Source organism: Oreochromis aureus, linkage group 3 (genome assembly GCF_013358895.1).
Source record: "Oreochromis aureus strain Israel breed Guangdong linkage group 3, ZZ_aureus, whole genome shotgun sequence".
In the NCBI taxonomy this organism is placed as follows: domain Eukaryota; kingdom Metazoa; phylum Chordata; class Actinopteri; order Cichliformes; family Cichlidae; genus Oreochromis; species Oreochromis aureus.
In genome coordinates this window covers 37,100,235-37,127,645 of record NC_052944.1, presented here as the reverse complement: position 1 = coordinate 37,127,645, position 27,411 = coordinate 37,100,235, and the positions used below count along the sequence as shown (strand labels likewise).

Genomic DNA, 27,411 nt, shown 5'->3' with positions numbered 1-27,411 from the left:
AACCTCAGCCAGTTTAGCTGAGATTTGCAACAGTTGGTTGGTTTTCTTGGATGTGTAAATCGAGAGAAGCTATTCTCAGTTTATCCTGCATTCAGTACAAAATCTAAGATGGAGCAGGTGGTGATCCACTGTTAAATCCAGCCTCGAATAATGCAAGGCTTGTCATCCTTTGAGTCTGAACTCATTGCCTTTTACTGGCAAGATTCAGTTTGACTCAGCAGAGAAATCCGTGACTTCCCGAAATCAACCGCTTCTTCAGCTGCGTTGGTGCAGAATGACTGAAAATCACTGAGTTTAAATTAATGCATAAGGCGTGTGAGAACATTGCGTGTCACTGCACCAGAAAAGACCCCAAAATAAACCAAGACGCGAAGAGACTTGTGAACTCCACCGTACTGTCCAACAGCATCTGCAGCACAAACATTCCCATTTTGACACTGAGGGAGGAGTAGAGATGCTCTTTTCAGTCCAGGGTACAAGTCAGACAGCCACAAGGGCAGTGGAGTAAAAAACACGATGTGACTCTCATGGAGAAAATTAACTTAAAAAACCTGAGAATATTCAGGTCTGTAACACTGGTGTGAGTGCAGGCCAGTGGGGGGAGTCTGAAGGAGGTTCTCTGGCACAGTAATCTCTATAAATTTGCATAAGAGTATGCAGAATCTGCAGGCAAAGGGCAGGATTTAAGGTACCAGCAGGTTTGGGGTATATCTGTTTCTAGAGATCTTTTGAGCAAAGTAGGAACCTCATTTCCTCTTTTTTATTTCAATTACTAACTTTTTACACTGCATTAGCATTTATACACATATACATAATGACCTACAGACATAAAAGGAAAGCTTTGCTCAGATATCATTTTTTTTCCCAATTGCCTGAAATCTACATGGTAACATACGACGTATACAGAAACCCCTTTTAACCCTACGCCGTGACCTTCCAAGTTGCGGGCTGCGTTGACCCAATGTGTAGTTGCATTTCTTAGGAGGTGCAGGTCAGGTTGTGTGGAAGGTTTCAGGTTACGTCTTAAGTTATGATGTAGATTTCCCACAGAAGTCTCAATTAGGTGGAAAACAGCAGACCTGCCTATGATGTGTTCTCATGTTAGTGGCACAGTACGACACAACCATGCCTGGTCTGAGTGTGATCTAAGGATCTAAAGCACTGTTTAACCTAAGCTAACAGGGTTCATCCAATAAACTTGAATGCATGTTATACTTAGGCATTTAAACAAGTGGTAACTGTTTAACTGATAACTGGAGCGTGGGGTTTACCCTTCAGTAAACACCAGTAAGAAAACGAGCTTGTTATTATAAGTCTTATAAATCCATAGCTGCGGTATGAACGTGAGCTCATTGCAGATTGCAACTGAGAGCAGGGCTCGTGTTTTACAAGTGCCTGTTCTCCACCAATTTTAAGTCCCGTAGGGCTCCTTCACACTCCACAGCACGAGTCATAAGTGCAGTTTTTGATTTGATTAGCGAAACTTATCAAAATGAACAAGAGGAAAATCATGTCATGTTTTAAGCCTGAGCTCGAATATTACAAATTTAGTGAATTGAGTAGTGCTGTGTTTTTCTGTGGACTGAAATATTGCGGGTGCAGTATCACGAAAAAAAAAAAAAAATCTACTGTTTCTAATTTTTTTAAAAGAGTGTAGAAAAGATCAAAGTTTGCTTTTTTTTCTTGCTGTGTTGAAATATTCATGTGCTGCTCCTTAGCAGTAATATATTATATTTAAAGCCTGGCGTTACACTCCACTGAGAGCAGACGTATTATATTCTGTACAGTTTGTTAATATAAAGACTTTCACAACACTTTTTTCCCTCCATCTGCACTTAACTGACTCTGTTTGTCCTTTGCTCTCCCCCCTGCATGTTTTCTTCCTCTGCAGACAGATTTATTGTTTTCTTTAGATGTGCAGAAGCCACATTTGTATTCTGTATGTATTTTTTCTGCACTTCTCTAATCAGCAGCCAGATTTTCATATTTATTCCTTCACATTAATGGTGAACTTTGTATTTGAAGTTTAACTTATGTCAGCCAGACGGACTCAAGCATTCATACGTGCTTTACCACCTCCTTAATGCTCAGCACTGACAGTCTCTTCAGTGTGTGTAACCGCTTTGTATTAATTCACACGTTTGCAGAATGATTTTACAGCAGTTTGAATTATGCAGATGTGTAAAACACTGTGCATGACTTCAGCCCTCGGTCTGATTTAATGCAGCAGTTATAATCTGCATAATTCTGCCGTTAAGTGCTGTCTGTTATTTTTGAGTGTTTTGCTCTCCCACTAACATTACACTGATGAAGTTCCCTCCTTTAAGAGGGCCACTTGGAGACCTTAACTGGAGTTGTTGACAGTCTTTATCAGAGTTTATAGTGAAGTTTTTATTTTAGCTTGATTAGCAGCATAAGGCTCGATCTCTTGTACAGAGTGCCAGATGTTGTTGTACAACATTGCTTCAATTTAATAAGCATACAGTTCTATTCTGTGGATCTATTTTTTGTGTTTTTTTGTATGTAGCTTAGCTTTAACTATATAACAGCTTGTTTTTCTGTTATTTGGGGGGGGGGGGGGAGTCAGAAGTGCCCTCATTAGCACCACAGACTATATACAAAAGATGGGCATAGCCGCCATGATCACTGTAGGTTTTTATTTTAAAGCCTGAATGTCATGTTTTGCCTTTTGGAGGCAGAATTTTACGTACTTGTTAAGTTTGAAGCTAATGCTAGTAACCTCGGTTAGCAAAGCTGCATCCACAGCTGCACGGGTGTTAGCGTAGTTGTCATAAAAGACAGATGTGGATTGTATATGTAAGGATGGATATAAACACCTTACATATTCAGTGTCTGGAATTTAGCTTTATGACTTTTCCCTTTTTTTTCTTTTTTTTTCAGAAGTGGCCTCATTAGTCCCACAGACTACACACAAAAGACATGCATGACATTGTACTTTGATCTTTCTTTATGTTTTGGCAATTTGGAGCCAGAAGTTCATATATTTTAATAAGAGAATGGTGTGCAAAGTTTTCAGCTAATGCTAGCAAACTTCTAATGCTAGCAACCAGCTAATGCTAGCAACCTTCGTTAGCTTCGTTAGCTAAATATGTAAGAAAAATTGTGTACGTTTCTGTTCTGTGTCCTGTTTGTTTGTATATGTGTCTTTTTGGCTGCTGTTACAACCAAATTTCCCCTTGTGGGACAATTAAAGGATTATTCTATTCTATTCTAGCTAGCTGCATCCATAAACGACAAGACTGATGTGGCTACTATGATGTAATCCACTAGTTGAAGCCTCAAGCTTAGCATTTTCACTGTTGCGGTGTTGCAAGGCTTTTTTAAACCAGGGTGAATCTGGCTATTTTAACATAGATTTAGGGTCAGATTTACTAAACTAAAGGTCACCGACATGAGTTAGCATGTGACATCGAGCAGATAGAGATCAACTTCAGCTCCCAACAACAGGACACCTGTTAACCAAAGCAGCCACACCCCTAAATTTAGGTGTTAACAGTATAGGAAAAGTAATAAGAAAACTCACTCATCATACAGCTGAAAATGTCCTTAAACAGCCTCTTTTATTTTGTCTGTAGAGTTGTGCATTTTACCATGAGAGTCTGTGGGAACTCACTCACTTCTGGAGCCAGAGGTTGCTGCTTGATTCAGATGAGCAGTTAGAGTATGCATCATCCATTGCATGGACACAGATAAACATGCAAATACAGTTTTCACTCGCCAGACCTGGATTGAAGATTTTCTTGGTAAACTGTTAGATAACTGTGGAGCAAGCCGTATTATTATTCTGTTAAAAATGATCCAAAGGGCATCTGAAAGGTTGAGTTCAGTGACTCATATTAGCTGAGGTGAACTTAGCAGACAGCCGGGAGCTGTCTGCTAAGTTCTTTGAACGCACATCATAAGGAACTAAACAGTCAGGGCACTTTGACTCTCCTACTAATGACAGGTAATCAAGAGTGAATTGAAGGCCTTGTTGATAAATTGCAGGCAAATAGTCTATGGCTTTCATAAATTAAAATAGATACATCAGGCACATCCAGCTCCTGATTTCTCAGTGTTGGACAGCTGATGTTTGAGGAGCTAAGTTTTATTTTCCTCCTCGCTTGCTGATCACAAGGCGAGAGAATCGTTGGGGAAGCAGTTTTTTGCAAGATTAGCAGAGATTTTCTGGAAAGATGAAGGACAAGAGGGGTTGTTTTTTTTAAATCACTAATGCTGTAGTTCTTCCTTTGAGGTGTCACGCATAAGAGTCATCCACTAATTCAAAGCTGCACAATGTGACTTTAATGGATCCAGTTTGAGGAAGCATATTAGTAAACAGCAGACTGAGGAGAAATGTGCACATTAATGTGGCAGCTTTGTGACTTATTTGGCATTTGGTGCTTGGGTGGAACAGGAGAAAGTTTGTTATTAATCCTTTTGTATGCATGACTCTCACAACGCTCAGACTGGAGTCTTCTCGACATAATATGACCTGCAGGAATCTGTCCAATCAGATTCCCTCATAGTAGATAACCCTTTGTATTAAAGAGGATAGCTAATGGCTGAAGGGGTCGGAGACGGTGACACATACGTTGACGCTGTGTTGGGCAACAGCTCTCAACTGTCATCTAAATGCTGTTGGTCACTCTTATGGCCAGAGGGCCAGTGATAAGAGAGTGTGAATGTGTGTTATCTGTGACTCAGGGCTGTGTTTAGAAAGCATTTACTTGTATATACTGTATACATCGAGGGAGAATTTTGTCTACAGGATTTAGGCTGTCTCAGGTGTTTCTGTCTCTTCATGTAATCCCTGACTGACTCCTTGATGTTGAGATCAGGAGACTGTGGGGGCATAGCCATCTGTTGCAGGGCACCTTGTTCTTGTTGCTAAAGATGGCTGAATTTCAGGCTCTTTGTCATGCTGCAGGATAAATTTGGAACTCATCAGATGCAGTTTCCACTCTTCCGGTTTTAGGCTTCGAACCAAATGCGAGATTGGCTGCAGGGATTTGCTCTCAATCTGCCACTTTAAAACTAAAAAGTATTTTAACATGTCGCAGTCATGTGAAATCTGATCTTTTCTCTTTTGATTTGGGCCATTTTCATATGTGATCTGAAAGATGTAAAGACCTCCTTTGTTTTACTTTAATTCTAACAGTCAAAATCCAAAGTTAGTCAGCTGATCTGCGTCTTATGATGCAAGTCTTGTGGGGAGGCGGTGGCAGATGTAGCGAGAAGTAGCCTTTGAAATCCTGAAATGTTTGAAAAGTTTGTTTCAGTGAAGCCATTCATGTTGTGATCACTCCAGGCTTTATATCCACACCCACTTACATATGAAGTAGCAGACATTGCACCAGAAAAGGCACGTAACTTAAAAGTTGGCTTTTATCTGTTCAGAGATTTGATGTCTTGCCCTGCACATCACCTAATAAATGAAACCCTAACTACTGGCTTGAGTGGCTTCAATGTTCACTTGGTGCATCAGCATGCTGCTGCGTGTGACGTGTTCGATCATCCAGGTCTGTGATGAGTTCACAGTGGGTTATAGTTGCTCCAAAACCGTAACAGTAACAGACTAAACTAATTAAATAATATAATATGTTGCAGAATTTACAAATTTAAGAAATAGCACTAATATACAAATTGCTCAATTATAAATATCAAGAATATGGAGAAAGAATATTACAGAGGTGGAATATATATGATTGAAATTTGACTTTAACCTGTGAACGCTGTCATTTGCTATTTTACTGTAGAGCGTGTGCAAAAAGGGTGTAACTATTGCAGTGTTTACAGTGTGTTAGATGGATGAGTTGTACAGGGAAATGGCCACAGGCAGGAATGAGTCGTTCAGTGGTGCTTTTTGGTAATCTCAGTCTCTCATTGAATGTGCTTTTGTGGCTGGCCAGCACGTCATGGAGTGGGTGGGAGGAATTATCCAACATTGACTTTATCTTGGACAACTCCATGGTCTTGCGGATCGGTTTATTTAGCCTATTCGCATCTGCGACCCTCAACCTGCTGCCCCAGCATGCAACAGCATAGAGGATAGCATTGGCCACAACAGACTCATAGAAAATCCTGAGCATTTTCCGACAGATGTTGAAGGACCTCAGCTGCCTCAAAAAATAGAGACGACTCTGGCTCTTCCTGAGAGTGCAGTGATGTTTTCAACCCAGTCCAGTTTATCGTCTCTGTATACTCCGAGGTATTTATAGTCCTCCACAATGTCCACATTGACCCCCTGGATTGAAACGGGCTCAAGGTTTTCCTGATCCTCTTAAAGTCCGCAATCAATTATTTGGTCTTCGCTATCTTTAAAATCTGATGTTGAGTACTACAGGTGAAGCTTTCAGACCTAAAATCGCTGTACCAGCTGTCAAGCATGGGGTGGTAGCTTCATGCTATGGGGCTCTTTTGGATAAAGCTGGTTGCCTAAACAGTACAATGATTCCAAACACATTAAAAATGGATTTGGAATGGATAAAGCAGGCAAACATTAAGCTTCCCAAAGCCCCGACCTTAACCCTATTTAAAATTTGTGGATGATGTTTTTAACCCAGTCCAGCATATAAAATTTGTGGAATATGCTTAAAAGCTAAGTGTGTACCAGGAAAACAACTAATCTAAATGAAGTCTGCCAACTCTGTCAAGCAGAGTGATAAGATAACCAGCAAGATATATCCCAGAAGCTTGTTGATGGCTACCAAAAGCATCTTGTTGACATGCAACTTTCTAAGGGATAGTTAACTAAATATTAGTGGGGGTCTATGTATTTGAGTCTATATGTATACTTTTGATCCTGTGTAGATAACAGAAAATCGAACTTCTGCATCCAACTCTTGCATTAAAACACAAGAGTTGGATGCAGAAGTTTGAATTCATTTTCAGTCCGGAAGCATTAAAAGCCCCAAAATTACCATGACATTCATGATGAGTGGATCTAAACTTGATAAACTGCCTGTGTTGTGACTAAGCAGCACAGGCAACATACCAAACCCTGACATTAGAAAATGAATAGAAAATTAACCCTTTCTCCACCATAGTTATGTTTTGAACTTAACAGTGACTCATGAATCAGTAATCATTCAAGACTTCTATTTTTCACACTATTGCATGATTGTGGAAACACTGATAGCTTGAATATCTTATCACTGGTGGGCACAGTGTTACTAGATTGGTTCGCTGTCGGCACAAGAACTCAGGTTGCTCGGCAGTCTAACTTGATAAAATTCTAGCAGTATCCTTTTTCCCACAAAGTGCATGAATAAAAATCACTATACAGGATTGTGCCGTGCTGCTTTTCCTACTGTGGTTGACATAAAATAACAGTGTTGACCAGCTGATGGATTGTGTGGTTGGGAAAAGGGGCAGCCTCAAAAAATATAGCTAGTGTCCACTAGAGCAACTGCAGTTGCTCTAGTGGACACATGAGGCCTAGCTCCAGAAGGGAATCAGTAGCCACAGATTATCATGTTAAGAAAATTAAGAGCATGACTCCATTGATTGACACAGCTGCTAACTGTCTGCTAAGCTTCAGCTTTGCTAACTAGAGTTATTAAACTGGACCTCTACTATCTGTGTGTTTCCCATTGGGGTCTTTTGGAACACTTTTAATCCACTGACTTGATGTATGGTACAGACTGTCCAAGACGTTTGTGCTTCCGTTATGGAAAGTCTAATAAGCAAACATCTGTGTTTGTACCCTGCACCTGTTCAATTTATTGGTGCAGCTCGCTAACCAAGCTAATTGGCGTTGGCTGATATATTAACTCCAAAAAAACTAACATGTGGTGCCCAACATGCTAACTCGGAAGAGTCCAAAACCAGCAGGTGACATGGCAGTAGCTATGTTCATCTTTTGATACTGTCTGTGGGTGTATATAAAGTCCAAGTCACATGAGACGACAGTTTACGCTTGGATGGTGCAACGGCTGTAACTACAAGGGTGGACATAGAATGCCAAGTCAGTTAGATGAAGACTGGGTGTCTGTCCTTTTGGTGCAAATCGCCCCTAAACAGTAAATCTGAATCGACCACCAAGGTTTTTAGTGAATGTGGCCCCACTGGTTGTTGGGTTGTTTAGCATTTCAGCTCATCCCAAAAGTGTTGGATGGCTTTATGATCAAGCCTTCGCCCAGCAATTTCTTCCACACTAAAGCCCGCTCATTATAAACCTCTGTCTTATTAAGACAGGATAAAACCATCCACAAACTGTGGACACAAACACTGGAAGCACACTTTCTAAAAAGAATGAAAAAAAGTCTTTTTTTGGAAGTTCTCCCAAAATATCCTTCTATTCAGGTTTTTAAAAGCACCTCTGGTGATGGTAGCATTACAACATCACTTTCTGCTCTTTTTTTGCGACTATTATTTAAAACTCAAGGCCGTAAAAAGACTATCTTTATTGTTCACTTAATAATTTTATTTTTTAGTGCCTTTTTTTTTAACCTTTTTCTGCAAATCAGCAAACACACATTTCTTTCTTACCATATCTCTTCAGCTTTGTGCTTAAAGTGCCACTGTTACAACCTTCCCCTGAAAAGCTTGAACTCTGTAGAGGCCTCCAGATCCCGACAATAGGGACAATACTAAGTGACGTGAAACAACAAAACTGAACTTCAAAATGTCATCTTAGCCTCTTTCTGTCAGAGTGAATGCAGGCTGGGATTCAAAAAAGTAGATAAAGTTTTTTTGTCCATGCTAACCTGACTGTAAAATGTCGCAGATGCCCTTTAACTGTGTCAGAGAAGGCCCTGGTCAATGCTAGCTGTGATCTACACGAGCTGATAAGGTTTCACTCCGGTCAATACACATTACTGGGCAGGTGCAGCATCGATCGAGTCCTGATGGAGGAGAAACACTGCAGCTTTTCTTATTTTAATGAGCTCACTGGCAGAATCATTTCAGATGTGACATTCCCTATTTTGAAAATGTGACACCAAGTCCAATAAAGTTTGAACTACTTGTTATAGCCTAGGGAAGATTATGAACTAAACCAACTTGCTAGGCTTCATTTTGTTCAAATTGACAGAGACTCTGAGTCCCAGTTAATTTTACATACTGTACGTGTCAACGTAAATGCCTTTTGTGCTATAATGCAAATGCTTTGTTAATGTACCATGAGATTAAAGCGGGCATTTAGCATTTAGTCCAGAATTGGCTCTTGAATGGAGAGCTCAAACGAGTTCTTGTGAAATCCAGCCTGCAGCTGTACCTTTGACAGTGAAAAGAACAGTTTTTAGGGGATTTATAGATTGTTTGAACTTTTATTACTGAGTGACCTTTATAATCGGGTGCTCTGTTTGCTTCTGAACCACAAAGTATTGCCTTCCTCTTCAGTAAAAGAGTCATTTTGGTCCACTTTTTTTTGTCTTTTTCAATCCTCTTTCCACAAAGCGTTTCTTTGGAGTGACATCGCTGTGAATCAGGCAAGACAAACTCACCCATCTTGTTTCTTTCCTCAAGGCTTCTCAGAGAATTTTTCCAAATACAGGCTGAAGCGTGACACGCTTAAATGCTTCGATTTGGTGGCATTTGTATTTAAGCCAACCTGCCCAAACCGTAAATAAACCTGTCTGTGATCAAACACCGGGCCTATGCGGCAGCAGGTCGGAAGTAAGAGAAACAGACTTGTGACTGAAAAGTTTTACATTTCTAGAGGCCTCCGAATCCTAATAATTGCTGTGAGAGGGTCAGAGTGTCCTTGAAGAAAGCACTTAGCACACAGCTGCCCTTTGGCCAGAGAAGAATATAATATGGCGTGGAACAGCTAATTTCCCAGAGTGCCGTAAATATGGATGCTTATTCTCAGCACGCTTGGAGAAGTTGATTTTAATCTATATTATACTGATAACTGGGCTGAATCTCAAGGTTGTCAGTTTGGCTAGACTTTGCAGCTGCTGAACAGTTTAAGCTCAGGTGTACTCTATGCAGTCTGGCCTGCCATTCTTTAGGGCTTCTCTCCAAGTTACTAGCATGCATTAAACAGACACACTATCCTTGGGCTTTGCTGATTCAAGCTTCTGGCATGAATTTTGCAGACAGACTCGCTGGATTTAGGAACCTTTAGACCAGAGATCAATTCTAAACAAGCAGCTTATATCAGATTGTAACGTAGGATTTACTATTGTGGTAAGGCAGCAGGGTAACAGGGTGTTTGTTTCGAAGTAGCATTCAAAAAAAGTTGTTTTACTTTCCATCCATCCGTTTTGGGATACTGATGTGCACAGTAGTCTAAACAGAGACACCCACACTTTTATCTCCCCAATCACCCCCTCTCACTGTTCTGGTGGGACATCAATGCATCCCAGTAGTTTTACCTGTTTGTCTCGCTCGAAACGCCTCAAGAGCCTCAGCTCTACTCTGAGCCCCTTTCCAGGAAACTTACATTCACAGTCTCATTCTTTCGGTCACTACCCACCTACTCTTGCTCTTTCCTTCCCTTACTCATGACATAGATACCCCTCCACTTGGGGCAGCAACTCCTTCCCAACCCAGAGTGGGCAAACCTAATTTCCATAGAGGCTAATAATGAGGAGAATTTGTTCCAGACAACTCCTGAACATCAGCTAATCAGTGCAAGTGGTGTCTTCAGAGTCTACATCAGTAATAACTGTTGCCAATTACACTTATGTTAATGAACTTAACATTTTAAATCACTGCTTCAGAGGAAGAAAAGACTGGGACTAAATGAACAGTTGTGAAACTCCAAACAGTTAAGGCCTTTCTGTAAAGCTTGATTTATACTGCGCACCTTTCCTGAAAAATAACTACTACAGCAATCCAGACCAACACAACTGTGATTGGTCTGCTTGGTAGTAACATTCACTGTAAGCTCAGTATATTATTAAGACAAGAATAATGCATATAAAGGCTATAACTGTTCATCGTGCTATTGCAATAGTATTCTCCCAACATAGTTTTTAACAGCAGTGTGAGTTTATATATAGACTCAATCAGTTCGGAAGTCTTTTCTCTTTCCTGAATTTCAGTTACAAAAAACGAGAAGAAGAAGAAAGAGGAGCCTTAACAGCTCAGTCATCTGTTATAAAAACGTCTTTTTAAAAATTACAACAGAAATCTGCAGTGTTCTTAAAATTAATTTAGAAAATTAACTTGGACAGATAGAGACGAGGGAACACAGAAAGAGGAGGCCTAAAAAAGAAAAACACATTGAAAGATAACAGCAAATGTGAATCAGCCTTCTTGCACTACACGTTAACATGCAGGTTTTCTCATTGGCTGCAAGTATTGTCACACGTTTGTAACAGATAAGAATGGAAAAATAAATCAAGAGTGGATAAAAGGACGGATAAAATTGCTTTGTGTCACCCTCTTATCTAACGTAATTAGGAGGCGACATCAAGACATAGCGTTTAGTGGTTCCTGAGAGATATCTGCAGTTCCCCGAGCTTGGAGAGCTCAGTGGAAAAGAGTAGATCCAAGAGTGGATTGCACAGCCTCAGCCACCTATTAAACTTCTCAGACAGGGTAGATGGTTTGTTTAATACACTTGTAATGTTGTCTTAAACTGAAGGTAATGAAAGACCGACCTAACCAACAATTTCAAGACAGGAGCGTTTTACCAGTGAGAAGTTGCCTTCATGCTGGACGCTCATCCATAAATATTTCACTTATATAAACATACGTGACAGGAAATGAAGCCAAAATGTGTCCCTGGATAAAGAGGGGCCTGATAATTGGATCAGGACCCTAGTTGCGGTTTCTCATGATCAAAATAAACCAGGCCGCTAACCGCCAAGTGTGTCCTTCTAGGTCACCGCCGTCCTCTCTCATTGTCCAGGCAGCAGACCTTTCTCTGTAATGGACTGATCAGTTCTCCATGCTAAATCACAAGGACAGAGACATGACATGAATACATGCAACCACATATGCACACATGCACATGCACACACACACACACACGTACACATATTTGTCTGTGTACACAGACAAACATGTACTCGGGCTACGCTCAAAGAGGCATATTGTTCATTTCTGTCCCCCGCCCCACCACCCCTTCATCTTCCTAGAGGGGAGAAGAAAGGGTGACCCAAATTTGACACGACCAGGGTGCATATTGTCGAGGATGGTTGGGTTTATCGGTGAATGGGTGCACTGTACGCAAAGATGCAGATTTGTGCATGTAGGCGTTTTAATATGATCAATAAAGCTTAAACGGTGATTGTGCAAATAATCCCCAGGTTAACACATACAAGAGGAGGATTCATTTGTACGCTCGTAGAAGATGCTTACAGGCACCTGCCTGAAAGAGTCTCTCTCTCTCACACACACACATGCAAACACACACAATGTACAAGTTAGTGATGCATGAGTGCATGGCCTGCTTGTCTGGACAGAGGAAGGGGGTGGGGTAAGCCGCTCTTAACCACTCTGTGTGTGTGTATGCAAGAGTGGGAGTGACCGGCATACCTTTACACCCCAAACGCCAATAGCATCCCTCCTCCCCTCCCTCGTTTTCCCACCACAGTTCCCTGCAGTCATGTATCCGAGCTGCAGTCGGTGCAGCGGAGCCCGGCTGCTAGCTGAAGCATGGATATACAGCAGCTGTTTACCTTCCCTCCTCTTCTGTTTTAGTGCTTCTGCCTTTTGGATTTGACCTCTCTCGGTCAGTTTTCAAACTCTTAATGTTTACTTGATTTCTATGTTGCTACTAGTGAGGTCATTTAAAATGTACAGTGGAAAGTGGTGGAGAAAGTGTCAGCCTTAAAGTGAGTAAAAGTTGCAATGCTGCTTGGGAGAATATTGTTGAAAGATCACTGATCTTTTTCTGCATGTAAAGTCTTGGTGATAGTCAAAGTGTAATTTTATTTTTACTGCAAAGTTTAGTTTATTTTTATTTTATCTTTGTGATCATATTTCTTTGATGTATCTTTTGCATGCAAATAGAGTGTATGGCATGATGCTAGTGTTTTGGGTTTTTGGAACCAGTCTGTTTGGTGAAGAGTAAACTGTTATCTGCTAATGTCAGCAAGCTTTGTTTGGAAGCTACAAAATATATAAGTACATCCTACCCATTGATACCTGCTAATTAGTGCTAATAAATAACGCTGAGATAAAATACTAGGATTTCACTCATTTAATCTGTGATTTACCAAGTTAACTTTAAGAGATTTTTAGGATATTGTCATAAGATCTCCACAATGGCCAGAAACTGGAGCCAGTTGGGCAGATTGGTTGGAAACAAACCTCTAAGTTTGGAAAATAAAGCAAAGACCAAAGTAAAACTAAAACATACTGGAAACAATTGGAAGATGGGTACGCTGTAGTCATAAACGATAGGCATGGTCAGCAGCAATACTTAGGTAGGCTGTGAGTTTTAAATGATGCACTGTTGATACTAAGGGGGCCAAAGTGTGAGTAGTTATCCTCCACACCATTAAACCACCAACATCCTGAAAATCTGAAACAAGGCAGGATGGATCCATGTTTTCAAGTTGCTTGTCACAAATTCTGACCCTGCCATCTGAAAGTTGCAGCAGAAATTGAAACTCATTAGACTGGGCCATCTTTTGTACAGTTTTTGGGGAGCTTGTGTGTGTTGTAGCTTAAGTTTCCTCTTCTTAGCTGACAAGAAAGGCACCTGGTGTGGCCTTCTGCTGCTGTAGCCCATCAGATTCAGAGACGCTCTTCTGTATAACAAGTTGTTATTTCCATTCTCTCTCCAAACTCTCTTTAAATTCTCTGAAACTAGAGAAAAATCCCAGTAGAACATCAGTTTTTGAAATATTCAGACCAGCCTGTCTCCATGCCACACTCAAAGTCACTGAAATCACCTTAGTTCTCCATTCTGATGCTCAGTTTGTCGACATGTCCAAATGCATCAAGTTTCTGACATGTGATTAGCTCATTATATGTTTGCATTAACAAGCAGTTGAACAGATGCACATAACAAAGGGCCCAGTGAGCATATAAATTACACTAAGTTTAAAGGTCAGGAAGCCATACTGTCTATTTATTCTGCAGGAACAAGTTAAACCTAAATGGATTTGGATGTTAGATGAATCAGAAGCATGCTGGATCCTATATTTATCTTTCAATCTCCCACCCTTCGGTACTGGCTCAACTCTGCCAGCATCTTTCTCCCTCCCTGTTAAGGCTGTTAGTTTTGACAGATTGGGCTTCATTGGTGTGAATTCCCTTCCTCCTCTTCTTCCACTCTGTTCTTTTTCTCCACCTACTTCGTCTTTTTTGGTCTCTGATTTTCAGCACTGTGCCATTTCTCGATCACGTCTCCTTCCACTGTCTCGACTGCACACCTTTTACCTTCCTTTTCTGCCTCCACCTACATCTTTTTCTGCATTTTCACTGCTTCTCCTCCTCTGTTGTTTGACATATAGTTCTTCCTGAACTATTTGCTGCTTCCTGCATTGTCCTCCTTCTCGATGCTTTCTTATTTTATTCTCTCATGTCTATACTTTCTCTTCTCGGTTCTTTTCACCTTCACTTTCCACTTTTTTTCTTTTTTTGTTCTATCTCTTAAAAAGTTACCTCTGCTTCTTTTCCCTGCTTCCTTGCCCATCTTATCTCGTATCCTTTTCTTCTTCTGTTATCTGTTTCTCCTTCCCTCCAGCTCTTCCTCCTCTCCCTTTTACTCTGCTTTATCACTCTGTATCTTCGGACTCTTGCTGACACCTCACTTCGTTGGTCCACTGCAGCTGGATAAGTTTTGGCTTCTGCTCGCTGTTTACTAACCAGCTGATCCTGCTGTTTTTGCATGCAGCAGCCGGGCGATTTTGAATCAATTATTTTTAACACTGCAAAATCGACAGTTTTCTATCATGAGCGCCGGGTGTGTAATAGGCCTCTATATGAAAACAAACTGCAAAAGCAAGCACTTACAAAGTGAAACGTCTAATAGCTTTCAGAGGAATTAGCAAATACAGCGAACAGGACAATTTATCAAGTCATCATTAGCATTTATGTCAAACAAAAAGTTCTTATATTTATATTATGAATGTTACAATCCCCCCTATTTGCTGTCAAGAGGTTCTAATAAATCATCTCTATGTGACGAGTTTCACCGTTGCTGGGATGCGTGCATCTGAGAGCAGCAGGCTCCCTTACATTTCAATATAATTGTCACGATCCTGGGTCCTTTTGACCCAGCGTTTTGTGTTTTCTACTAGTGTCATTTTGGTTCTGTTCTTCCTCCGGTTTAGTGTTGTTCTGTTCTGCCGTCTACCCTTGTGTTAAGTCCGCGTTTGCTAGTCTGTGTCTTTGTGTGTATGTGTTTCCTGTTTTATTGTGACGGTCTGTGCCTTATGTCAGTGTGTCCTGTTTACGTTCCTCCACCTCGTCAGCTGTGATGTCTTCCAGGTGTGTTCCCTCCTGTTTCCCTTCCCTGATTCCTGGCGTGTGTATTTATAGTGTGTGTTACCTCGTCCTCGTCGCTGGTTCGTCTGTGTTGTTTCCCCTCGTTCTCCCTGCGTCTCGCCATGTGTGATTTCCCCGGACCTCCCTGCATCTGTGTTTCTGGTTTGTTTTGTTAGTTTCACCCAGTTTAGGTTTTTCAGTTCTCGTTCACCTGCCTTTGTTGTTTGTACCCACGCGTGTAATAAAGACTCACCTGCACCAGAGCTGCCGCCTTTTGGGTCCTCTTTATAAACTCCACACGCCCGCCACACCGGGCGTGACAATAATAATATGAAATAATTTCAAAATGCTTTCAGTTTAGAGAAAGAATGAATACATATTCCACTACAGCAGATTCTTAAGAATCTGCTTTGATGACTTTGTCTGCTTTCCTGTGGAGCATCATCTGCACCTCTGCAGAGGAATCCTGTCCCATTTATGGGATCACCAGGAGTCGATTAAAAAAAATGAAAAAGTTCGAAGTGTGAAAATGACTTGGCTCATTATTTTTTTTATTAGAGTGTCATGATCTGCAGGTTCTGTAAATGATGCAATGAGTAAAAGTCAGGTTTTGTCTGTTCCTCTCTATCGGTCCATCACAGCAGCTACAAGATCTTTGGCAAAGGTAACAAACTGTGTGTGACATTTTTTCAGACGTCCCTCTTTAACAAGTCTCTAACTGCAGGATGCAGCGGGCAGTAGCACCAATACATAACTGCAATTTAACAAGTTGGATTAAGAAGCAGCAAATCTCACTCTTCTTTCCTGATATTCAAGCCTGTGGTTGAAACTTCAGTTTTTGTTCTTTTTATTTAGTTAGTGGTAGTTTTCACATTAAAACAGTAGTAATGGTGGGAGTCTGGGATACTCCCGCCTGTGCAGCGACATCACCAGTGGGATCACGAGTGCTGACAGCGATAGTCAGTTTCTGTGTTTATTGTTGTTTCCTGTGTTTATTATTGTCTCAGTAAACACTATAATGCTAAAAATGAGCGCGTTAGATTAGAAAAACATATTTAGCAGAGACAGGGACATTGAAGTGCACCTGTTTAAAAAATGGGACAGTTTTGCAACAGCAGCACAAAAGTTAATAGGAGTCATGTAGTAGTAATGTTTCTCTAATTGCTTTTGAGTTAGCAAGTGTGCGCATGATGCTTATTGGGATTAATGAGACAGACCACATAGGAGCATTAATATCAACCAGATTAAGTTGGTCAGCCTGGGCAGGAATGCTAGCCTCGGGCGGAGAGAAGGCAGGTTGTTTAATCGGATCCCGTGTTTTTTCAAACTTTACTTAAACAGAAAAGAATGTGCAACCTCAAAACATCTTAAACTCTCCAGCTTCTCAGCCACCTAAGCAGCTTTTATCCTTCCTGAGCGGTTTCCTGTTCTCTTTTCTCCCTTCTTAGTTCTCCAGTCTCTCATTTTTCCCAATTGCTTCCCTTTTGAAATATTTCCCGCGTACGTTAAAAGAGAATAATTGACAGCATATGTTGGAAAATGTGTTCAGTGTCACACTCATGAGCCTGATCTCACAGAAGCCTTGTTTCTCCAGTTTTTCATTGTGATGGTTTCACTTCAGTTGAAATAATATCTACTATCCTTGAGTTTATAAAGCCCTTCAAACTCATCAGAGTAACTTTCAAAGTACTCCTTTATCTGAGCTTAAAATGACAGCTGACATACATTACTGCATCATCTTAATCCACGCTGAAGGTTATAAATGTTTGGTATGTGTGTGTGTGTGTGTGTGTCCTGTTTCCTCTGAAGTTTAGAGCCATAATTGCACTTAGAATGAGTGAGATCATACACAGTTTTCTGCTGCTGGCACTTTTTATTCCAGCAGAAGGAAGATGTCAACATCAATGATCCCAAATGCCATTAAAAAACTGCACTAAATCTGTGGGTGGACTGCCTACCCTCACACAAAAACACATCATTATCTTTCTTGTGTTTTGTGGTTGTGCTGCTGTATATTAATTTCTATTCACAACTCTATATTCCCGACTCCAAAACACTCCCACGTTGCGGCGCTCACTTAAATCTGACACCTGCCAAACTTTACGGTGAACCGCTCGCGTGTTTAAATGAGTTTACCAGGCATGAAAGTTGTGCAGCAGCCATTAGAAAGTCATAAAAACAGATCCCATCACCCTGCAAGGTCTACTACTTTACCATATTGAAGACTATTTAAATGGAGGTAAGATAAGCAGCCTGAGGACAGTCAGGGTATTCCACACAAACAATGATAATTTAAAAAGCTTAATTCCTTCCATTTTCTTATACAGTGGTATTAGTCTTGTTAAATACTTTGCTAAGTGGATGCTAATTTGTCTGTTGTTCGGTGCTGGGAAACAGCTGCCTTTTGCAATTGGAAGTGCTGATGAGAGCGGAACGGAAACCAAAAGTTGTGAACCTTCAAATTCAAGACACTGAGCTGACGGATGAAAGTTTAGACTTTAGGAGTTGAGCCAAGACATAATTTATGCTTCTTAGAAGAAAAAATGTCCAACTTTACAGTAGAAATGAACATTTATAGGCTGAAACAAATAATAGTTCAGCCCATCATAGCTTGTTTTGTTCTTTGATTACTGTACATTTTACTGACTAATTTATATTGAATGGTACAAAATATACAAAAAGTTTGTGCTTCATTTTTGTTATTACTCAGCACAAACGAGTCTGATCTGTCTGATCTTCCTACACGTTGCGCCTACAGGAGCTACTTGGCCATGGAAATCGATGCCATCAAGCTCCTGGTGCAGATTTTGTGCAGATGTTAATGGCAGAGGAGCTCTGCAGTTATTGAGTTTGGAGAGCGTTGGTGACTTTTACACACTATGCACCTCAGCTGTGGTTCCTAAACACTTCACTTTACAATAATGCCACTTACAACTGATCTGAGTTTGTCCATATAAAGTGCAGATCTGGATCGGTCTATCAATTCATCTCGCTCACCCAGCTACCTCGCCAAATGTCTAAATGTGGTCGCACAGGTGTAGAGACTGGTGGGCGATCTGGCCACCATAGGCCTCTGGGGAAAAGTGTGTATTCCATGACCAGTTGTGAAGTGGTTGCTCGCAGTTGATGGCAACTGCTAGGTGAAACTGATCGCAAATATAGAGTGCTGCACCCAAAACCTTCTAGCGATTGTTTTGATCACTAGCAGAGTTTCCTGTAAAAGACTGCAAAATAGTTGTGTAGTAAAAGTGCGAAATGCACGGCGTAAACTGGAAGAAGTGATCATTCACCATAGTGCGAAAGTTACATCTTTAAAATATGCTGGTAATGCACAGCTATCATTTTAAAGGCGACTGTTCTGTTTCCAGTTGGAATTGCATTTTTTCACATTTTAGAGAAGTCATCAGCCACACTTTTCCTCGTGAGCAGAGATGGATGAACGGTCTTTCAATCTTTGTAACTGAGGCTTAACATCTTTCATAAAGAGCCTGAAATCCTGAAAACAACTTTGTTTTTCCCAATTTAAAACCTTAATTTATTATTCTTATACACAGCATTCATTCTTGAGACAAATATTTCACCATTTATTCTTTCTAGCTTGTTGTCATCTGCTTCCTTATATTGCTAGGCAACCATACATCACCAGGAAGGAATCCATATTGTTCCAGGAAGTTCAACTCCAAGCTTTTTTCACCTCACTGACACTGCTGTTTCTCTAAAGCTGCTCAGTGTCTGTGGGGGTGTGTGTCTGTGTGTGTGTTAGAGAGCTGTGTGGAGCATGGGGAGTGTGTTTTGGGGTAAAGGAATGGCTGAAAGGGGGAGCGTGTCTGTGTGTGTGTGCACCAAGAGAAAAAGGGGGGAGGTGGGGGTTAGGAATCTGTTTACAATGGCCTGAGGGAGCTGCCGGAGAGGGAGAATCAGTCTGATATTTGGAGGTAGAGTGCGAGAGAGTGCGTGTAACACAAAGAAAGAGAGTTTTGGAGAAGGAATAAATGAAAGAAGAGGAAGGGATGGAGCCCTTGGGAGGATTAAATACAAACTGAAGGAGCCCTTTAAGGCACAAGTTGTACCAGGAGTCACAGGAGGGAGATTGCAGGTTGATGCAAAACAGCAGCCGTCCCTGATCTCCACTTTCAACCATGCAGATAAGATTTAGTTAGGTTGCATGCATGCAGCAGAAAGCAAGTTTACCCATGCATTTATATCTTTTTGTTATTTTTGCCCTTCTTGTGTTTGCAGAGTTTGAGGAGCAGTTGTACGACACCAAGCTGACCGGTCAGACTTTCCGGCATCCGTCCTCACAGAGCTCCGACGACACGTCCACCTCCCTCAGCCGATCGCCCATCTCCCTCAACAACAAGAGGCCCGACTTCATCTTTCTGGTAAACACACACAGACGCACACATGCAGGCTCATGTTTACACCCATCTTATTTGATCAGGAGGCTCCGTCACACCAAAATGTCACCTCTCTGCTGAACAAACACCCAAGCTCAGATTTTATATGCAGCTACTTGAAGCTGCACATCTTTAACAAGCAAAAGCACCAAATAATCTCCACCTTTCCTATTTTAAAGTCGCTCTTTTTCCACCTCTTAAACCTGTAAAACCTGACTTCATCCTGCTACTGCTAAATGCACACACACACACACACACACACACACAAACACACTCTGTGTTCACTTCACTTATCTTCTTCATTTTTCTCTCAGAACAGCAAGACACCAGACTTCACATTCCCGCTAAACTCCCGCTAACCTATTCCTCCCCGCTCCATCTGCCCTTTTGTGGTCCTGTTTCCACTCTTTATTATTTCTCTATTGTTTCCAATCAGTGCTTGATATTCATTTTATGTTACCTGTCTCATTTTAAAGGCTTTTCCCCCTTTACAATAAAATTATAGGCAGTATAAATCTGTCTCTTTTCTCCATTTCGTTATTTTTCGATCTTCCTCGATACAATATTCCACAAAAGCCCATTCCTTTGATTAAATCTGGTGTATCTTGCCATTTCATGCTCACTGGAATCATCATTTTAATTTGATTTATCGACCTTGAGAGTGCGGCTATAAATAAAATTGTAATCCTCAAGACTTTTTCAAAATATGAAAATGGTGAGCGTTTTTCTAGCAACAGCTTTTCATTTGGTTTATTGTTTTTTTCTTTCTGGGGTTGTCTTTTTTTATGCAGGAGTTTTTGTTGTTGTTCTGAGAGTTAGCTTTGTGGTGCAAGATCTGAGATACACAGATTAGCCACAATGTTAAAACCACCTACATAAGTGTGTGTAGGTTTTGCTTCATGCTGCCAAAACAGCTAGCTGCTGGGGTATGGACGTGGGACCTCTGGTGGTGTTCTGAGCCTGCACCAGTACTTTGGCAGTGGAGTCTTTATGTCCTTTGGGTTGCAGGATAGAGCCTCCATTCATCAGACAGCACATCTGTGCATGCTTGATCAGACTTTGGGGCTTTTTGTCATCCTCTTCTGTGGTATTGTCCTGCTGAGGGAGGCTGCTGCCCTCAGGGAGTGTCACATTTAGGCAGTTCCTTTCTGAGTAAGATCCATAATAAGGCCAATGACCCAAGCACAGGCAGTATAAATGACGACTGTAGCTTCTACATGTGAAATGGGAAGCCACTGCAGTCTTCTTCTCTGTCACCAGCACGTGCGATACCTGTGGTTGTAAAAAAAAACTCCTGGTTCTTTAGAGACTTATGGGAAAATGATCCCGACCCCTCAACTCTCAAACAGGAAGATAACAACTGCTTCATTGCAGGACCTCAAAAGCTAATAGTTCACAGTAGCTACATTCATCTTTTATACAGTCTGTGGACCTTAGATAGAAGATACATGGTAACGTAATAAAGTGATTCATGTTATTAGTTTTGGCTACCTTAAAGAAGCAATAGGTCAGTCCCGTACTGAGCTACATGCAGAAGCTGTGCTGTAGAGAAGACATAGTAGACATAGTATCAGCAAGATTTGCCCTAAAGTGCAACAAAATTTGAGACATTGACCAAATTTCTCTTATCGATCTACACAGTTGTCCTGACTGTCCACACAAGTCATTGATGCAACTTGCTAGCTGATATTTCTACCTGTTGTATACAGTAGTTTACAACAGGTCTCCTAACTTTCTGGCAAATGATTGGTTGTACCGTCACCTTTGGATGGGATGAAACTCTTTCCAAGGTTGTGACTTATCGGAATCAGGGTTGCGCCCACGGGACGACAGTCACTGTCGCAACTACTTGCGATCAATCACTGACATCAAAAAAATTCAATGCAGTCCCTGAACAACTACTAGTTTTTCCTAGTTGGACATAGGTTCCCATCCCATTTTTATTTTTTAGCCATTAGGGGCATTAAGGCTCCTAAAAGTCTTTAATTTCTCTTTTTGTTATAGTGTGACATGCCAAATGGAAACTCAGTCTGCATTTGGCGTCTTCTAATTGCTGTGTCTCTGTTCACATTTACATGTCTGTGCTTGTATGTGTATTGCCTCTGTATTATTTGAACTTCTGCGCGTTGTTTGTACTTGACTGATCGCTGATGCAGATTTGCTCCGCTCAATGAGGACTGATAATAAAGACTCCATTCTTTTCTATTAATGATCGTAACTTGAAGTTCGGAATGAGCATGTATTCTCATTGGCCGTTGGACAGCTTAATTCAGCAAATCGGCAACACAATGCACTATTCCAACAAATTACTGCTTCGGCATATCAAACGGTTTTACAGCTAAAAGTTGTGTTGTGACAAAATGCCTCACTGCTGTTGTCAACATCCCTTTATTTTTTTCCCATGAAGCCGAATTATCCAAGAACTGTTGCACGGTATATCCCGCCCCCTCATTCAGATTTCTTAGGATTAGTCATCGTCCTTTTCACACTCTCAGCAGGTTTCTACAAACAAATGCCAAACCATTTAGTGTCTTCCAGATGGAAGTATCATTAGCGCTCGATAAGAAATCAAAATAGCATGTGACGTAAGTGCTTTCTTGTCAGCCGGCGCCTGCACATTGAGGACTTACTGACTGATTTTTGAAGGCGAGAAAGAGGACGCAAACATAGATGTTAGAGTGCTTCAGGGTGTCTCAATGATAATCTATGATCAGAACTTGTCAAACAGGCTACAGCTATAGATAGAGCCTCTCTCTTTTCACTCTTTCCCTTTTCCATTAGTACTTCTCAGTCTATTTCCCCAGCTCATTGAACTCCCACAGTGATTTTACTGCAAGATGGCTGCACATTTCCTGCACACCGACTGACGCAATATTCCTTCAGCGAGCTGCTAAAGAGCTCTCTTAACTTAATGCCTTTCTCTCTGTTTGGGCTAATTTCAATTAGAGAATGGCAGATTCCCACGAGATAGCTTCACGTCTCTCACGAGGCGGAGGATAGACTGGAGTGTTTCCTGCATTGCAGCAGCCTCGACAGTTTCATTGCCTTGCTTAAGGGCAGAGATGCCTGATACTGTAGATCTAATGGCAGACAGTTGACAGATGCCCGTTCCGTCGCAGCTGGGATTGCACCTTCCTGTTGCCATCAGGGACAGAACGAACGGTGTCTCTGCTGCTCCGTCAGTTTCCGTCCCTGTCAGCTAATCACGTCAAATCTAATTTTTTCTTTTTTATGTTTCTAACTCCCTTCAGATTCACTTCTGTCTTTCCTCTGCATTAGCTCTCTCAGTTTTATGAGACAGGTGAAAATGAGACAGCATTTTCCCTCTCTTGTTCTCTGTTTTGTAACCCTGCTGATTGCTTATCTACCCTACTGATCCTTCCTCTTACAGGCATTGAAGTTGCTTAAAGGGGACAAAACATTTAATTTTGGAGGAGGTTGATGAGTAGATGACCTCCGCCGGCTGTCTGGACTCCTACAGGATTTTGGTTCTATTGATTTTTACTGCAAATTGAATTCTGAGGTTATTTTGTTTTTCTTGTGTGTTTGAGCCAGTAACAGCAGTTTAAAGGGGAAAAGGGGCTTTATTGGCTAATTTTCAAAACAGCTTGGGCAGAAAATGGGAACAATAACTTTTAAAGAGTTGGAAAGTGTAGTACAATATGAGAGAAATGGAGATCTTGTGAGGAAATTCGATTTGAACCATTGGAGCTCAGGATGCATTACCATGACTGAAGGAGAAGACAATATTTTGGATTTCACTAAATAAACTGACTAAAATTATTTGGATTTTAAGCAGCGTGTTAGATTTTCTTTTAATCTGCAGGCAGCCTGAAACATTTTTCAAATAATCTCACTGAGAGTAGAAACTATGATTTTTTTTCTACATGAGAAACACTCATGTTTTTGTTTTTTTTATTAAAAAGTAAAGCCTTTAGCCTCCAAACATTCAATTTGTATGAAAATGGGTAACCATTATTTAGCCATATATTCAAGCCTCCATTAATTCGAGGCAACCAATCAGAATAAAGTTGGCCTAAAACAGTGGATGATTTGAAGAGCTACATCCAGCCACAGCTCATGACAAATAAGGATTATTTTGAGCTGGGATTCATACAAAGTTCATCCTGTAATGAACAGGTCAACTTTACACTACCTGCCTAGTAACATGTTGTCAGGTAAAGGTACGAGTTTGCACTTGCTAGCTTGTTGACCAAACAGAGTAAAAACAAGTTAATGAGACTTTAATTTCACACATCCTAATGAATACATATCGATTTCACTTTAACTGCTGGACATGTCAATGTAAAAGCTAACAGTCATTTATGAAGTATGCACAAATATAGTGCCTGAACATATTGGCTTTGTTGACTGATATAAGCTTATTGCCAAATGATGTGTCATCTACTCACAGTTGCATTTATCTATTTCATTACATCATCTTATACCGACTAAATGTTCAAAGGTAGTGTGATGTAATTTGAACATGTCCAGCATTTTGACTGGTACTGCATGTAATATAAGATTTTTTTCGGCCAATAATTCCACGGGAGATACAGCCCATAAAGGTGATTATGAGAACCAGTAACAAGTGGTTAATAAATAGGTAAGTAAATAAATAGGCTGGATCCATATTTATATTTACAGTACCGAAAAAGAGTATTTGCCCCCTTTCTGATTTCTTTGTTTTTTTCCATGTTATGTGGGATGTTTTATTTTTTAAAAAGCTTTTTTATTATTTAGTTTGAACATGAAGCTAAATAATAGAACACCGGTTCTTGCAATCGCTTTCTTTCCAGCTGTCAGAAGAATTTTGATCAAATACTGATCTTTCATCTGCACATATCCATCCAAATAACCAAGGTTTAACACCTATATGGTATGTTTTAATGCTAAACAACCATAACCCAACTAAAAATAAGTGATTATTCGGCCAAAATTACTTCAAAAAAACATGGACGACTCATCCAGGAGGTCACAAATGAACCCAGAACAACATCTAAAGAAGTTCATGATTCAAAAATAAGAAAGAGAGTGGGTAAAAAGGCTTTTTAAGTGACAAATATGTAAAAAACTAAGAAATCAAGACGTAAAAATACTTTCGACAGCACTTCCTAAAAGGTTATATATATCTTCCTGGGGAAATCAGACCCTTTCAACCATTCTCGACTTCAGTATATCAAACTGTGCATCACTATTTGATGACATAGCGGTTTTCCCTTCCTTCTTCTTCTTCTTGCAGCCAGCGTCAAAGCAGCTCTACGATGATGAAACCACCTCCTCTGTGTTTGGTCTGAGGTCCATTACCGACCTATCTCCATCCCCGTCTCCATCCCCCTGCAGCTCAGACCGGCCCCCTCTAGGCTGGAGCAGTAACAACAGTAGCAGCAGTACTGCCACGTCGGCCACTACCGGACCGCCAGTCGCCGAAAAACCTCGCTGGCACCTGGGAAGACGCACACCGGCACACTTCTTACCACTCGACATCACAGGTACAAAAACGAAATACCCCAAACAGTCTAAGATCAGGCGTGGTAACTATTGCTAATGCCGTCAGTATATTTGATGCAGTCTTAAATGACCAAATGAATTTACAAATTAAGGATTTTGTTGAAACTGCAATGTGAAGGTGCACTTTTAAGGCAATGGGAGTATTTCTGAAGTCTTTTTCTTGTAGTGAACTGACAGGAAAGGTGAGTGTATGCAACTGATTGAAAGTCATTACTCTGACACATGCGTCTGAGTCAGCTGAGCCTCCAGGATGTTTTCATGGCGACAGCATTACAGAGGTAGTGCTGCATGAAAATTGTGGACAAAGTCAGCATAGAAAGTGTAATGCTTCCTTGATCTTTCTTAGAAGTTTTTGGACTGCCACAGCTACAGTACCTCTGGGGGAACACATGAATGTTTCATTGGCTGGACCAGAGTGATCCCGAGCCATCAAAGTAAAAAGAGTTTGCTGTGTTTTAATGAGTACATGTAAACACAGAGACGATTGGCATCCAGCCTGTGAATTAGTGGTAATGTTTCCAGTCCAGCTGTGAGATGGTCAACAGCTCAAGTTGTGCTCATTTTAAAGTAGCGCTCAAGTGATTCGTGATTCGCAATCAGCAGAGTTTGGGTCATTCATAAAAATACTTTGGTATCAACTTCTCAGATGTGAGCATTGAGCATTTTGGGGTTCTGGTTGTCATTTAGCCAACTCAAAAACTCAACTTTGAGCCATAGATGGAAGAGATAGACACCCCTAAGCATACCTGTTAGTCAAATAATCATATAATAATGGAAAATGCCATTAGTTGGAGCCTTGTTGAAGATGTCAGGTGCTTATTGAGTAGAGGGGTTAGACTGAGGTTAATTATCTGGGCTGATGGGAGACATTCCAAGATGCTTGTTGGTTGGTGCAGCCAGGTGCCTTTGAGCATTTTTTGCATTTATTAGAATTTATGGCTTCAATATGAAATTTCACTGAAAAATAATTCAAAATTAAATAGATTAAACCTGAATATGAGATTCTATTGGAAATGAATCATCATTTGGCAGCTTTCATTTGGCTCCTGTCATGTTGAGAATTGAAATGATTTTATCTCCAAATAACAACGGTTTCTGTGAGCAGTAAAACAACAACCCTGTTGGCTTTATAGTCCTGACTTTGTGAGCGCCTTCACTGTCACCTGTGCTGTTCTCGAAGGAGAGTGTGACAGCTGTAAAAGTGAGAGTCATGGGAAATCAGACTCAGGGAAACATGCGGTAAATCTGAATTTTCATTCCTTTGGAGGTCACATCAGTCCAATTTGGCTTTAGCTTCTTTGCGGTTGTGCATTAAGTGCGTGCTGGAGAAGCAACACAATCTTGTCTTCCTCCAAAGAAGAACTGTAAGTTCCAGGCTGAAAAACTGCTAATATTAATCCTGCTCAACAAATTTGGCAGATACCTCTTCCACATGGTGCATGGACGTCTTTGACAGTCCTCATAGTGTCTTGTTTATCCTTTTTCAGCTGCTGCCTCTACGGGTTGCCACAGTGGATCATATTCCTCCATCTCACCTTATCCCTCATCTCAACATGCTCAACATGCTTTGTCCAGTATACCCACTATCGCTCCTTTGCACATGGCCAAACCATGTAAAAATGCAGGGGAGGCCAGTCCATGACAGCATTTATAATTCCATTAGTTTTGACAACCTCTCCAACACGACTGGCTGAAATGCAACCATGACAGAGCCTCCACCGTGTTTTATACATAGCTGCAGACTCTCGCTGTTGCACCTCTCTCCTGACCTGCGCCATGCATATAGATGATAATTGGAAGTAAAAGTTTTAAATATGGATTGCATCACTCCATAAGATTTGTTGTCAATGAAATTACACAAGTCCAGTTCTTGTGTAATTTTCATACCTCAGTCTTTTCACCATGTTTCCCTTCCTTAAAAATGGTTTCTTGACAGTCCCCCTTCCACTGAGACCATTTCTGATGAGGGTCCAGTGAACAGTAGATGGATCAGCTGAAGGACCAGATAAATCTCCCAGCTCCAGTGTCAGGTCTTTGCTGGATCTTTTTCCCATTTCTTAAGGACAAAACTTCCAGATACTGTTTATCTGCTATAGATCATTTTAGTCCTGGAGAACTATTGTTCAGGACCACTTTAAAAAAATTACAAGACAGTCTTTGT

The 27,411-nt window shown here is 40.8% G+C and overlaps 1 protein-coding gene across 4 annotated transcripts in view; it reads left to right on the top strand.

The window, feature by feature from the left end:
- Positions 1-27,411, top strand: part of nhsl2 (NHS-like 2) — a 187,398-nt gene that overhangs the window by 133,833 nt on the left and 26,154 nt on the right. For all 4 annotated transcript variants that reach the window (XM_039610131.1, XM_039610130.1, XM_039610132.1 and 1 more), the window contains exons 3-4: positions 19,582-19,724; positions 24,982-25,231. In XM_039610131.1, coding sequence (XP_039466065.1) covers positions 19,582-19,724; positions 24,982-25,231 — 393 coding nt within the window. The remainder of the gene's footprint in view (positions 1-19,581; positions 19,725-24,981; positions 25,232-27,411) is intronic.